At 40.3% G+C, this 14,989-nt stretch overlaps 3 protein-coding genes across 4 annotated transcripts in view; all 3 read right to left on the reverse strand.

Moving 5' to 3' along the window:
* Positions 1–243: 243 nt before the first annotated feature.
* On the reverse strand, positions 244–4,249 carry sumo3a (small ubiquitin like modifier 3a). The gene is made up of 4 exons (XM_069707243.1): positions 4,116–4,249; positions 3,007–3,135; positions 2,786–2,857; positions 244–2,606 (listed from the first exon to the last, which is right to left on the reverse strand). The coding sequence occupies exons 1-4, from the start codon at positions 4,134–4,136 to the stop codon at positions 2,544–2,546; spliced, it is 285 nt and encodes a 94-aa protein (XP_069563344.1). The 5' UTR covers positions 4,137–4,249; the 3' UTR covers positions 244–2,543.
* Positions 4,250–4,952: 703 nt separating this feature from the next.
* On the reverse strand, positions 4,953–9,523 carry pttg1ipa (PTTG1 interacting protein a). The gene is made up of 7 exons (XM_069707244.1): positions 9,278–9,523; positions 8,513–8,565; positions 8,014–8,122; positions 7,417–7,519; positions 7,084–7,149; positions 6,322–6,368; positions 4,953–5,569 (listed from the first exon to the last, which is right to left on the reverse strand). The coding sequence occupies exons 1-7, from the start codon at positions 9,363–9,365 to the stop codon at positions 5,532–5,534; spliced, it is 504 nt and encodes a 167-aa protein (XP_069563345.1). The 5' UTR covers positions 9,366–9,523; the 3' UTR covers positions 4,953–5,531.
* A 678-nt stretch (positions 9,524–10,201) lies between these two features.
* Positions 10,202–14,989, reverse strand: part of myo10l1 (myosin X, like 1) — a 47,788-nt gene continuing 43,000 nt past the window's right edge. For both annotated transcript variants that reach the window (XM_069707246.1, XM_069707245.1), the window contains exons 41-43: positions 14,628–14,804; positions 14,337–14,528; positions 10,202–13,587 (exon numbers count right to left, since the gene is read on the reverse strand). In XM_069707246.1, coding sequence (XP_069563347.1) covers positions 13,483–13,587; positions 14,337–14,528; positions 14,628–14,804 — 474 coding nt within the window. In that variant the 3' untranslated portion in view covers positions 10,202–13,482. The remainder of the gene's footprint in view (positions 13,588–14,336; positions 14,529–14,627; positions 14,805–14,989) is intronic.

The following is a 14,989-nucleotide window of genomic DNA, read 5'->3' on the forward strand; positions in this document are numbered from 1 at the left end:
GCACAAAATGTGTTTTTACATGCATCTTAAAACTGGTATGGAATTACTAACTGCTTGCTATGTATTAAAGCCCATCACGCAATTAGCCTCAGCTACACGTTCTGGAGCATTGGTTGAGATTATTGATATGTTCCGTAGGAATAAATCAAAATCACCAGGGCTAATTTTAAAGCATTAAAAATATTTCATCTTTTACCCATTGTTAAAACACGAGCACAAAATAATGGAACTTGTGACAGCAAATCTGAGTACCAAACTATATTTATTGTATACAGTAGTAAAAGACCACAAATAATGTACAAATCAGTAGAGAAACAAATAACATGACAATACCTGGGCCCCGTTCTTCATACAGCTAACTTGATTCTAAAAAGTGGAAGGCTGATTTGTTGCTAACTGTGCTCTTATTTTGTGTAAGAAAACCACAATTATTACTTGTGATTGGTTTGTGTTTCTGTACCACACAATTCTGACAAATGCTTGTTAATGACTGAGGATTGATGAGAGTTGAGGAGCTTGACAAAAAAGTATTTTTTTTCATAGGTCAAACAAACAGAAAAATGAATACTTCCAAAAACCAGATGGTATTTTAAAGTCATATATTCATTCAAAAATGTTTGGTACTGATTACTGGTATTGAATGCAGACAAAAATACAGAATACTTTTCAATTATTTAAAAAATAACAAAGACGGCACCTTTCGAACATGGCTGAGGATAACTTTCATTTTATAGACAGGATTGCTTTTATTTTGTATGCGTGACAATTTAAAACATGTACAGATCAACTGGTGCCTGTAAAGAAAGGTGCAGCCTTTTCTGAAAAAAAAAAAAAAAATGGACAAACTTAAAAAACGGTTGTCATGACCCAATTCGCTCTTAAGATTGCCTTTTTTGAGCTCAATGACAAGACACATTTTAATCCTGACTAAATCAAAAGCTTGTGTCAGACCATTATCAATCAAAGCCAACTTGGTTAACCACGTACGAAGAACGGGGCCCTGTGGGTACAGAACACTTATCTCCCAAGCTCCACTGGCTGACCTCCCTGCCCTCCTGATATGCAACAAACTGCATGCTTCACTCTCCGAACCGTAAAATAATGAAGACACTCATCACCACTTGAGAGACCTTCACTGGAACACTGCAGAAAAACACGCTCAAAGCATGTTTCTTTCTGAACACACACACCAGCAAACAACATCTCAGCTCAGTTGACATGGCAGTGAAAAGTGTCTTCAATGTGCTAACAAAAACAGACCAACTTTTGTTGGAAATCTTTGCTCAAGCAGGAAGCTGCTCCTCTTCAAAGCACATCTAGAGTCGGACAATACAGATGAGACAGCTGACCCTCAAATCAGCACTGATCAACAAACTTTCAGTAATTCCCAACTGCAGGCCACCCTGACCTCTACCACGAAAAGGACTGCTTGTAAGAATACCTTAAGGACTGGTCACTGGCCCACTTTACCACACAATAATTGGGGAAAAAAAAAATAAAAGTTTCGTATTCGCATCAGGAGACTCACCGTACACTGTCAAACTCAAGGATGCACCTCAATGGTATAAATTAATTCTCTCCCCTACACAAGCATTTTTCTGCATGAGCAAAGAGTTTTCTGTACTGCAGATACCCACAAACAATCGTTGTCAGTTAGTAGCAGTTGAAGAGGGAGCAAATAACGTTGATGCAATACAAACGCCTTGAAATATAACAGTTCTGACCTCGCAGTTTGCTTTTAGAGAGACGTACATCAAATATGAAGCAGACGTTCGGTCTTTGGAGTATTGGTCCAAGCCCCACAACATTTATCTAACACCCATTCTGATACTTCTGTACAGGAGGGGAAGGAAGAAAAAAAAAAAAAAAAGAAAAAAAAATCATCAACATGCCCCATGGGTGTCAATTCTTAAAATAAGAGACAAAAATACAAAGACATTGCAGAAGCACCTAAAATGCAAAGAGAATTAAAATACATTTTTGAAAGGAGTCACTGTTCAGACCAAAAAAAAAAAACACACAAGAAAGCAAAGTAAAATGGAAAGCGGGTGTGTATTAAGTTCAGATAGTGCTTCCACTTCAAAACATTTTCATGCCCACTGACTGTGACCCCGGGACAAAGACTTGCAGAGCCTCGCGTTCAACCATGATGGATGAACACCGTGACAAACTACTGGATACTAAGCTTTCACTGGACAGTGAGCGAGAAGCAGTGACAAACCAGGAACAGCTGTGATGAGCTGTTGGTCCAATCACAGCCTGCGATGCCAGAAGTAAAATGTTGTCCTGTTTGGCCAGCAGAGAGACTGCCGACACACACCAAAGTTCAGTCCTGGCCGAGACAGTACATAAACAGCTGAGGACCCCCCCCACACACACACCTGACAAAGAAACCATGAGAGACATCTTTAAACTGAAGAAATAATAATTATTATAATAATAATAATAATAATAATAGGCTGAGAAGACCCACGGGAAGGAAGGGACAGTGAAGGTGGTTGAAGGCGTGGTCTGAGGGTGGCTGTCAATGAGGTGGGTGGGGCTTAGCAGTGCCCACCTGTCTGCTGCTGGAAAACATCTATGGTGTCTTCATCTTCCATCTCCAGCTGCGGAGGAAAAGATGTTAAATTCAGTGAAACAAGGCAGGGCCGAAAGTATCAGAAATTAAATGACTTGCAGACACAGGTTGCGGACACAGGCATCTCTAATGCGATCCCATCACGTAGAAGATGATTTCAACGAGGTTTCAGGTAAATATGAAGGCGAGTAGAAGATAATATCATACCTGTGCCGGTGTATCCGTCTCATTGATGGGCTGCCCATCAAACCTGAACCTGATCTGCCTTATTGAGAGACCCTGCAGATGAACACGAATCCATGGAGAAGGAATTTTTGGTACAGCAAACTAAGGAAGGACTACAACACCTCGACAGTGACATGCATGTTGTTTGGAGGAATTTAAAAAAAACACCAAAAAAACCAAGTCATTTTGGGCTTTCAGCTCACCTGTCGTTCACAGTACGCCTTCATAAGTTTGCTGAGCGGTGTGTGCCTTTTGATTTTGAATTGGACCACTGATCCATCTTGCCCTGCAACCTTCAGGTTGATGTGATCGTTCTCAGTCTTTACTCCCTCCTGCAAAGACAAACACGTGTTAACACCAGACCAACCAGCAGGTTATAACAATAGCAACGAAAAAAAAAAAAAAAAAAAAAATGTTACGAGGTTGAGTTTAAAGTCTCAAGACAATCGAGCCAGCGTTATTACACCACAAAAAACAAAAAGTACAAGACCGCTACATATAGCATACAACTCATAAAAGTAATTTCACATTGCGCAGGGAGGACTGCGACTCGTGATGAAGTAGCAACGCAGCACGGTGCAGTACATACTTGAACCAAAACAGACCTACAATTCAGGAAGGTGACAATATGCTGCTTGCCGGGCAGTCACTGATGCTAACGTTAGCATGTTTAGCTCCCGGCTAGGTGCTCGGCACGCCAGCCCTTCAGCACCGATGGGGAGTTCAGCTCGCCGGCTAACGCCGCTAGCATTTTGTGTTTTTTTTGTGTTTTTTTTTTTTTTGTGTGTTTTTTTTTGGACTGTGGTCAAACAAGCACCAACATAAATAATAATAATAAAAAAAAATTTTTTTTTAAAAAAACAGCACGAAGAGCGCGGCCACGTTAGTTATTAAATTAGTGTGTCACCTCCATTTGCGCTGTTTTTTTGTTTTTTTTTGCAGCTGCTGCAGTTGCGGCATTTGCGCCGTTGCGGACGTAGCGTGGTCCCGTTTCGACAAAGAAAAAAAAAAAAAAAAAAAAATCCGCAAATGACAATCATGGTGTAATTGACATTTCTGCTCGCAAGCTTCGAAACCCCAATTAGTAGCACAACATCTCTCCTACTTCCCTCCGCGGTAGTTACCAGTAAGCGCACGTAAACGCGAATATGGACGCGGGGATGCTCATTCATTTGCGAAACAAACACTGCGCCGATTTAGAGAAACGTGCAAACCAGGCCATTTTAGATTGCACATCTGAGACGGGTTTCGCAGCAGCTCCCAACCAGCCATCATCACAAATAAACGGCTCTTTAAACCTTTCACGTCTTACCTTTGGCTTTTCCTCTGACATCTCGGCTGGATTTCTCGCTCCTGTTTTCAGAATAATCTGCTAATTGGGCTTTATTTGTCTTTCTGCCGCCTTCTGTCCTCTCGTCTCCCCACTGACGGGCGCGCGCTTAGGACCGCTGTTACAAATAACCGATTGGCTCTGAGGGAAACCACGTGGTTTGGAAATCGCGGGGACGCGGACGCGGGAGCGCGCATCTATGCAAAATACTCGGTCACGCGAACTGAGGACCTTTAATGGCAATCCCGTGTCAAAACAATGCATTACCAAACACAGAAAAGGTAGTCACTCTGTACATGAACGTATCCTGGATCGTTTGAACAATCAACAAAGGCCGTTGTTTTCACAAGGCAATGTTGTCTTGGACACGCTTGTATAGTATGTCTACCAGCGGGAACCTGCATGGGCTTGACTTATTGAGTTAATTTAGAAGACCCTATATAGTTACTGTAGTGTTTGAGTTTTGTACAAAACCAAACAAATGTAAAGTTTTGCATTAAAAATGGTGTTGATTCATGAAAAACGTCAAACCTGACAAGATATATGTAAAAATAACAATGCTGATGTTTCTTATGACAGCTACATTTGATTGCTTACCAATTCTGTATCAGTCATAGACCATACTCATTTCAAATTCTTTGTAATTTTCATAAATCAAGGCAATTCATCAGTGTTCCTTTAAATAACTAATCAAATTCAGTAACCCATCACTGCTTGGTGATTGATTCCATTTTTACTCCATATTTATTTTTGTTTTAAAGAAAGCAGAATGCAGGAAATACACAACACACAACTAAAGGCCAGTGACTGAAGTTATGATCACTTTCAAGTCTTTAATTAGGCCTATTTGTTTTTACAGGATATACAAGTTTTGTTCTTTAACAAGAATTAGGTTGACTTCTATACAGCTTTAGGATCAATGCATTCTACTAAAGTTAATGATTACATACCATATTCATCAAGGACGACGATTCAATTTTGACCTCATTGTATGAATGCAATTCTCAGAAATAATACATTAAAAAAATTATTTTCTATCAGCGGAAAATGCTGCAATAAAAATTACCTCCTACAATTACGTTTCAGAATTGGAACGAGTCTATTTGAAACAAGAAAAAAAATTACACAAAGAACAAAAATGGGTTATAACCGCACTATATCTCAGCAGCAGTAAAAAAAAAAAAAAAGCAAAAACAGTCTGAAAAGTTACAGAAAGAGATTGTCAAAAGGAAAGAATTGAAACTGCACTCCTTCCATTCTGTACAATTAAACTTATAAATAGTAAAAGTTGATCAATGCTACAGGAGTCACAGGATTGACTACTATAGTTTGGAAAACCAACCAAAAGGCTGGCTGTGAATGCCTGCTGCTCTGAGTATTCACTGTGAACAGATCCCCTCATGCAAACTTGGAGTACGGATTTTGGCCTCTTAGACCTAGAAAACATGAAACAATCAGTAAAACAGTGCACTGATTTAAAGGAATAGTTTGACATTTTGGGAAATGCACATATTGTTTTTCTTGCTGGGAATTAGATGAGAGTATCAATACCACTCTGATGTCTGTCAATATGGTTTGTTTATATGTAGTTCAATATACAGCCAGGAGATGACTTCGCTCAGCACAAAGACTGCAAACAAGAGGAAGCAGCTATGCTCTGTATGATGGTAACAAAATCCACCTACCTGCACCTCTAAAGGCAGGCTAACTAAGTGGCATGTAACATTTTGTTACATATATCCATACAAAAAGCTGAAAACATCTATACAAAGTATTAAATGGAAACTCTTGATATACACTGGGAGGTTTCCAGGGAACCAGTGGAGGAAATTGACGCACCTCCACTGGTTTTTCTTGGACCCTGGTCCAAGAAATAATCTGGCAATAAACCACAGTAATACTGGTGGACAGATCCAGGCTTGCTGTTTCCCCTTGTTTCCAATCATTATGCTAAACTAAACTAACCGGCTGCGAAGTTGTCTTTGTATTTACCATACCTTTTTAATAAACTCTCAGCAAGAAAGAAAGTCAACATATTTCCCGTAATTTCACATCTTTGTCAAGAAATATGGCAAAATCTCTTTTTGTTGAATTCATTCTCCCACCAAAGGTCCACGTTTAGAGTTTTCTTTCAAATAAATAGAAGTTGTTAGTATCTGCATGTGTGTCAGCGAGGGAGAAAGCTTACCATATTTCTTCCTGATTTCTTCGTGTCTCTGTTTCATCTCTACCTTCCTGGAAAGACAAAACATTCTCTAGTGAGCCACACAGTGACGAATGATATTTCTCAGACTCTCAAACACTTCTAATAGTCATGATGCCATAAACCAGTTTAGCCTGATAACATTGTGACGTGCGCATTTTTCCCCTCATCTGCGTTGAGCAATAAAGGAAATGGATTTGGATCATGAACAGCTATGCAACAAAGGCAGGTTGTGCGTCAGGTGTAATTTACTGTAGACTGTAAACTGTCAGACACAATACAAATATTAATAAACCCATTAAAGCCCTAAATGTATAATTATTGGGCTATTGTATGAGTGTGTATACATAAAGTGTTGACACACATTTTCTTTATGTATGTTTGTTTGTAGCAAATATGAACAGATATTATAAATCACAGCTGAATCGGTTTGTTCTTGAGGAAGAAAACTGTTTGGAGAAACTCTGTGTCGTGAAGACCTTCATAATTTATCACTGGAACTGCTGTGAAAGCTAGAGATGGACTCGCAATGTGGGTAATGATTCAGAGGTCTGCAGCCAAGCTAACTCAGATTTAAGACTTATTGCTCAATTACATTCAACTTGTGCATTGAGGTTATGTACAGAGATGCAAAATTTCTCTTCAAACACATCTTCTGGTAAACTACATCAACAGATATATCAAGTACAGTCACAAAAGAACAAGCCAGAAATCTGTTACACTCAACATTAAAACATTACATCTCACCTTTCTTCCTGCTTAGTTTTCGTCTTATCGGCCTGTCTCTGCATTTTGGCCTCAACCCTTTTGGATCTGACACACAAACACATGGCGAGTGTGTTAGGCTATGATTTCTTTAGGTCATGGGAAAGCACACAGTATGGTTTTCTAGTGCAGACACTTTAAGGAAACCAAACTGGAGAAAATAAAAAGTATGTAGTTATATGTGGAAACAGAAATGAATAGGGTGGAGGTGGGATAAAGATTAATGTGCAAAACAAAAACAAAAATGCAACTGGATTCAGGATCAGGTTCTGGAGGATGGCAGATAGAGTCAATCACAGCTCACTGTATACTTACCCAAAGTTCTCACACTTGCAGCAGCAGAACAGACAGACCAGGAAGGCAATGATGATAATCCCACCGACCACAGCCAAGGTGATGATCAACGTCTGGAAGTTCACTGCAGACATAAAAACACAATGACAAAGTTATGGAGGAGTCACCAGTCACAGATCTTCAGGATAAAAAAAAATACACGTTCTACCGCTTTGCTCGGCTCTTACTGTATTTCCTCTTATCTCTTGTCTTAGACACAGTAACTTTAGAGCTGTAGACATTTGACAGCAGCAGTTGTTTTGTTTTTTTATACTTATAATGATGTTTTCTTTTACTTTACTTTGCCCACTTTTGTCTAAAATGTCTTTGTTTGCTGTAGAATTAGACCAAACCAACAAAATCAGTTCCTGACCAAAAGTACACAAAGTGCTTAAAATTGCACATCATTACATCAGTTTAAGAGAGTCTCCCGTTTCTTCAGGATAAACACCGAAAGAATAAAGCACTCATTGAAGTTGTGTTGGGTATGAAATGGTTAGCTGTCTGTGTGTGCGTGTGTGTGTGTGTGTGTGTGTGTGTGTGTGTGTGTGTGTGTGTATGTGTGTGTGTGTTTCTTACTCCAGCACAGCCCCCAGCGAGCATTATTCAGGGGGCAGAGTGAATGTGGCGGGAGGATGGTTTTCACTGGATATGTGACGCATGACTTAGTTGTGATGCACCACAAGCACTGTAAAAAAATAACAAAACACGCATAATCATCCTTTTATTTGACCAAACAATGAAACTTTAAGTATTAAGGACAAAATAGGAGGAACTGTATGAAAAACACACACACACACACACACACACACACACACACACACACACACACACACACACACACACACACACACAAAGTAGGAAATAGAAGAAGAGGGTGGGAATGGCAGATCAGTTGCTCCTCAAACCAGTCTAACAGGTATGGAGGTGGAGGAGGAGTCACCAGCTGTAGTTCCTCCACCTGGGACACTTCTGTTTTCCATCACGCACGCGTATACACACACACGCGCGCGCGCGCGCACACGCACGCACACACACTGCAAACCCAGAATCAACCTAACAACCTCACAGGACTTACCGTCACATTTCTCAGACATTCCTCACAGCTTGTCCCATTTTTCGACTCGCACACTGCAGGAAAGAAGCCAATTAGTTCAGTTAAAACAATCCACTGAGGGGAAAATAAATCGGATAAACTCGGCCAACACGATTCTTTAATAGGTACACACTCTGGTCTCACAAGTGGAGGTACAAGAGACTTAAATATTAGAGAGATTAGCTGGAAACACTGTGAGGAGCAGGTTAAATGAGGCCTGTAGGTTCGTTTCCCACTGTGTTTTTTGTAACTACTGCTAATACTTCTGGGACATTTTGCATGGAGACAGAACACATTAAATGAACAGGCTGTGGATCAGTTACACTGTTATCAGCAGACACACACAGGACAGCAGCTGGGTTTATGTATCTGTAAAATGGAGGTGTAAACAAGGTCTATTCTTGTTTGGGCGATTTGTTTGTAGCTACTCCTTCTGGTCTCTTTACTGTGCAACAATTAAAGACGTGGGGCTGAGGGGGACCTAAAAGAGACTACTGCTGGGGAGGTTACAACAATACACTGAACAACATTGAAAGTTTAATTCACATTTTTGTTATATTTGAAGTCCCATTAATCACCAAGCTGGCCAAAACGAGAAAACAAAGAGAAGTCTCAATAATGTCAATAGTCTAGGATTTTATACAAACTATTAAATCCTTATAAAAGTTAATGACGCAGCCAAAAGAGATTACAGGAAAATGAGACGTGATTCTTAGCTGCCATTAAGTCAGTGATTTCAATTCCTACCTTGTCCAGGTGCGGGAGACTGGGCAAAAACTGTCCCCGAGCCGAGGACAAGAAAAAGAGCAGGGAGTAAAATCCGTAAATCCATCATTCAGCCACTCAGACGCAGATTATTCACGATGGTGTTTCTCAGATTTTTATGTTTGAGGAGATTTGAACAACCAGCGCGAGTTCAAAAGGAGGAAATGTTTTGGCTGCTCCACCGGGTCGACGGCTGAAACTCGAGAAGAGAACTTTCCGAGAATGAACCATACGCGAAGTCCTGACGCACGCTCATTACGCACCAAAGACAAAACACGGGAAGGCGGAGGCATTGAGGGAGTACTTCTTTAAAAAATATGTGCAGAAGTCACCGTTAACAAGTCTAAAAAATAGTTACTAATTCCGCAGGAAAATGGTTCCTGTGAGGAATATATTCTTAATTCTTAAACATGACACTATTAGACTGTCAATACTGAAACATTAGTGTTTCACTAATTAGTGTATTAGTGTTACATTTTACAGTTTACCTGTTTGAAGCTAGTTTCAACTCATTTATATCAAGCATGAGTTGTGTCGTTTGGTCCATTGGTTCCCAGCCTATGGATTGGGGGCCTTCCAAGGATCACCAAATGAATCTGTGGAGTCATTTGGGAGAGGAGAAGGGGGGCAAATGAAGTTATGAAACACACAATTGTTTTATTTTTCTGTTAATTTTTTCTAAACATTCGGGTTTTTTTTTTAAATTAAAAGCACATATAAAGCACACTGACTGACAATTTAGTTTGTTTAACCCGTACAAAAATCAATGTGTAGAACAATAAATCTCCCGTCTTTATGCTAAACTAAGCCAACTGGCTGCTGGTTGTAACTGCACGTCTGCAGACAGTACTTGAGGTATAGGCCCATGTTTTTTTTTTTAAATAAGTGCACAAAGGTGACATTGAATAGAGGACAATTTTCAATAATTTATTAAAGCATAATTTTGTAAAGCCAGTTACAAATAAAAAAGAACAACACACATATCTCTCTTTTTTGAACAAGCACGATGTTTAACTATGTAATGATGATAATAAGCATAACAGAAGAGAAGAATGGGCCCCACTCTTGGCCGCCTGCGGCTGACAACAGGACCCTTCGTGACGAAGTTGCCCTTGAAGACAGATTTGTGATCAGAAACACACTGATCACATTTTCAGCGACTAAAGTGCAAGTTCTTCCTACTCAGTGTAACATCAGGGACAGACAGCACCATAGATGTAGAATAACTAGAACAGACATCTCTAGGTTCCCCATCATTTATGGCTTATAAACTTTACTTTTTCCAGTTTTGCACATATTTTAGCCCAAACTAAATTAACCAAGAGTTCAAACTGGAACCTCTGACTGAATTCTGCTTATTCTAACTCTATAGGATCTCAGGATCTCTGCAGGATCCCAGTGGGCGGTGTGCAAGCAGTCAAGGCCGCAGCTTCGATTAAAAACACTGAGGTCATGTACTTAGTATCTCTTCTAGAAATTTGGGCTATTTTAGCAAAACTAGTTTACATTCCACACTTAGTGGATAAGTTAGGCTGATTTCAGTATTGTTTATATCTTTAAATTTTCATCTAATTCTGCATTTATTTTTATTTTTATCAAATACATGAAAAAGTCTAATTTTGGGTTTTTGGTCAAAGTTTCTGAGGGGTGGGGGTTCAGGGTTTGGGGTTCACAACCTCGGTGTTTCTAAAGGGCTGGAGCCCTGTGCAGTATGGTTATCCAGATAAACAGACTAGTTCACCTTCAGAAGTTCAACTTCAATTAAACATCTGGTGTAAAAAGAGGCAAACTGTAACTGTCTGTGGGGCAAATACTTAAATTATTATTGCCACAGTTTAGAGACTTCGGCTAAACTAAATTAGACAGTTCATTGGACCGTGTTTTGATATCAGACTGTCCGTTTCCGTGTTATCCAAGTATTCACAATGGATATCTGATGTAGGGAACACTTTGTTTAGTGTTTTTGTCCTCTGGAGGTGTTATATGTGAGAGATGCTGCAATTTACCTGCAATCCACAGTGTCAGGTGACATTGGCAGAACAGTTACTTAACTTTCAGTCCAAAAACACACACACACACACACACACACACACACACACACACGCGCACACACACACACACACACACACACACACACACACACACACACACACACACACACACACACACACAAAGCAGTTATGACTTTCAGCAGTCCGAGTGCACAGTTAACCATCTCCGAGCCTAAATCCTCACGTGTCTTATCTGCTCCTCTTACACTGAGACTAATAAAAAAATCTAGTATATTTTCAATCCTCTCAAACACACCTGGCAATACATACAGTACAATAATAAATAAATAACCCGTAACCCTCCCTTAAAATTCCATGCTTTTGCCTTTGAGTCACAATTACAACACCATTCTTCGCAAAGGTTAGTCATGTAAATACATCTTATTTTCAAGGACTACACTCAGTAAAATTACTTCTCTTTTTGCATTGCTCATTTCCCTTTTCTTTTCCAACAGTTTGCATTACACCATGAATACACTCACACACACAGCAGCAATCCAGACACAGCACTTGAGGGTGGTTAAGATAATGGGGTGGGTGGGGGAGGGGCATACAGTATTAATAATATCATCGGTAATAAAAGTCACATATTCGTAAACAGGCTGGAAACACAGACAAACTGGAGCTTGTATGCATTTTTGTTTAAGTGTCCTGATCTCCTCGGTAAAGAAAAAAAAAAGTGAGAATAGCTCAAGCAGACGAGGATATACAGTATTTTATGGCTCCAATTAATGCTGCAGAGTGAGTCCCAGCAAGTAACAACAAGGATAAATTCACCACAAAACACTGTGAAAACATGACCACGATAGCAGCCCCTCTCATTCTGGTCTGTGTTTTTACTAATTGGTACTTTTCTGTGATTCACATTAATGACACAGCCAGTGAAGGATGTACAGTATTGGCATCATATTCAGACATACAGTGGTCATTATCACCACCATTCCCCTTGCATGTATTTTACATGACAGGTGTCACATTGCATTTTGTATGGCATCTATATACTGTACAGTGCAGTGGGCACCAAAAATGTCAATAATAACTCTTATTATAATGTGTGATATACAATACAAAACATTACATATTTGTTCAGTTTATGTGTACATGGATGTGAATATACATATAAATGCAGTTTGTGTTATATGTAGACATAAATAGGGAAGGGTTTTTTCTGATACTACTCTGGATGATATTGTTCTTCTTGTAGAGTCAGGCTGTAAGCCATGCCCAGACTCTCCATGTCAAGCTAAACATGACCACAGAGACTCTGAAGTAAAACCTCTACTCTTCTGGAGAAAACCTATATGATATTGTTCAGAAATATTTAAAGCCACTTCCTTTGGCTGTGTTTTCTTCTTGTGGCCACACAGTGGCACTGACGAGTGAACAAGTGAACACTGTAGTTTGGTGGGCGGTGGCCCCCGAAGAAGAATCATCATCATCATCGAGTCCTTTTTCTTAGATGTATGTTACAGATAAAAGACAGAGAGAACGGCAGACAGAAAAGCAAGCAAGAACAAGAATTCAGCATTTTAACTCAACAGCAATAGCAAACAAAGATGCAACAGGAGTGAGGATATGTGAAGAGAAAGAGAGAGACTCTGAAATTGGAGGAAGAGTGAGAGAGAGAAACAAGATTTAACTGAGAACGTGTGGCTTTCTTCTATCTGGCAGTGCACTGGGGGTGGGGGGTGGAGGAGCCGCCTGGGACTCACTGGGACGGGGCGGCTGAGTTGTGCTTGTTATTACTGAACTTTGTCCGAAAAGGAAAACGGAGAGAAGTTTGGAGTGTGCTTGAACATCTACATGCAGGACTACAGCTGAAGGGGGGGGGGGTGTTATGTATTTGACAGGGAGAGCCCCAAAATACAGGTTGTTTTCTTTGTCATGCTTGTTTTTAAATAGATCCCTCGTCCCAATCTGAAGTGAAACCCAGGCCAGTAGAGTGTGCGTTTGGCTTCTGTGTCCACTTTTCCCCAGTTTGTTATCGACGCTCATCCACTGCTCTTGAGTCAACCTGGAGGATTTGCTGATTGGTTCGACTGCCTTCATCAAAACCAACCAACCAATGAAGGCGAGGCCAAAGGCGTTTGTTGCCACTGGATGGATGAACCGAGGGCTCTGACTGGTTGGTGGTGATCACCTGGCCCAGGAACTGGCTACGCTGGTCACAGACATGGTGCTGCATCGTTTCTTCACCACCATGTTAATGTAGGCCCTCATGATCTTAGTGATCTCTCCAACCTAAAGAGGAAAAGCAGATTAGTTTGTGCTGCACATTTAAGCCTGTTTTATTGGTCGGCATGCTGGCAGCAAATACCTGCAAAGTTAATGACATTCCCATCGTCCTCAGCTGAGATTTGTTATTTTATATTTACCTACTAAATCATGATAATGAACATGGTAAACATTACACCCTATAAACATCATCTTGCGTTGTTATGGGGAGCATGTTAGCTTGCTGTCATTTGATTTCAGCGTAAAGCAAAACCTTCCTAAGCTCTTAGCATAACTGACCTAGTCACTTAGTCTCTTGTGTATTTGTTTGCCTAATGAAGACAACAAGATAAAAGACATTAAAAAATAGTACATGTGATCCTTTATGCAACGTCATCCCCAAAATGAAACACATCTGTAAATCAGCTGTAACCATGAACTTGCTCACAAGTTAAAACAAAAAGAAATAACAACATCTGGTAAAAGAAACATCAGAGAAAAAAGAGATGAAAGCTAAAATAATTAATTGATCAATTAGTAAATGAAAAGAAAATTACAGAGAAACTATTTTTGATTATCTTGCGCTGTTAGTCGGACAAAACAAGCGACCAACAACCAATTTTGGGCGTAAGAAAATTGCAATGTGTATTCTTCACTAGTTTTCAATATCTCACAGGCCAAGCAATTAATAAATTATTCAAGAAAATAATCCGATTAAATATTAATTTAACTCTAAAAGGGATAAACAACCAATAAAATGAGTAGTGAGCTCTCACCAGTGGCGTCTCAAAGAACATCTCCCTCTCGTCCACGATGATCTTGTAGGTGCAGGGCTGTGAAGCTCCGAAGAAGGTGATGTGTTCGTACTGGAAGGTCTCCAGTGGTTTGGGTTCACCTCGCTTATACACAGACACATTGTCAGCACTGACACTCAGCCACAGATCATGAGGGAAACCACCCTCTTTACACTGCAGAGAGAGGAGAGTAGGGAGAGAAAAGGGTTACTGGTCTGGTATATTATTTGTATGTGTCCCTGAAATCATCATGTGGTCTTCTTATTTTCTCACCTCCACATCAAACAGAGTAGATCCATAACCGGGCCACTCCTTAATGATGCTCATGTATTTAAGCATGGCCTGGTGCTGCGGCATGCCCTGCAAGCGAGTCCACTTCTCCAGCACGCTGGTCCGTGTGGCAGACGTCTCCTCCTTCACCCACATCTCCAGCATCTGTTCCTCCTCCACCTGAAACAATCAGTCGATCTTCTGTCAAACTATCAGACAGTCATTCAATCCAGTCAGCTGGCAGCTCTATATGTCATTTCTCAGAGCAGGAGACTGATTTGACTGAACTTATTGGAATGCAGAGATCCATGCAAATCAGGGTTGCAAAGCAAAGGTCACCCGGTGCCACCCCATGGTAATGATCA

Source organism: Brachyistius frenatus, unplaced genomic scaffold (assembly GCF_029030835.1).
Source record: "Brachyistius frenatus isolate BFR_SWC_R1_liver_20210118 unplaced genomic scaffold, ASM2903083v1 Contig_67, whole genome shotgun sequence".
In the NCBI taxonomy this organism is placed as follows: domain Eukaryota; kingdom Metazoa; phylum Chordata; class Actinopteri; family Embiotocidae; genus Brachyistius; species Brachyistius frenatus.

Excerpts from the sequence above, each read along its gene's own strand:
- sumo3a (XM_069707243.1), bottom strand. The coding sequence starts at position 4,136 with ATGTCAGAGGAAAAGCCAAAG. Across the intron at positions 3,136-4,115 it reads TGTCAGAGGAAAAGCCAAAG|GAGGGAGTAAAGACTGAGAA; the intron begins GTAAGACGTGAA and ends TTGTCTTTGCAG. Across the intron at positions 2,858-3,006 it reads AGGCGTACTGTGAACGACAG|GGTCTCTCAATAAGGCAGAT; the intron begins GTGAGCTGAAAG and ends GTTCATCTGCAG.
- pttg1ipa (XM_069707244.1), bottom strand. The coding sequence starts at position 9,365 with ATGATGGATTTACGGATTTTACTCCCTGCTCTTTTTCTTGTCCTCGGC. Across the intron at positions 8,123-8,512 it reads AATGTCTGAGAAATGTGACG|TGCTTGTGGTGCATCACAAC; the intron begins GTAAGTCCTGTG and ends ATTTTTTTACAG. Across the intron at positions 5,570-6,321 it reads AGAAATCAGGAAGAAATATG|GTCTAAGAGGCCAAAATCCG; the intron begins GTAAGCTTTCTC and ends CATGTTTTCTAG.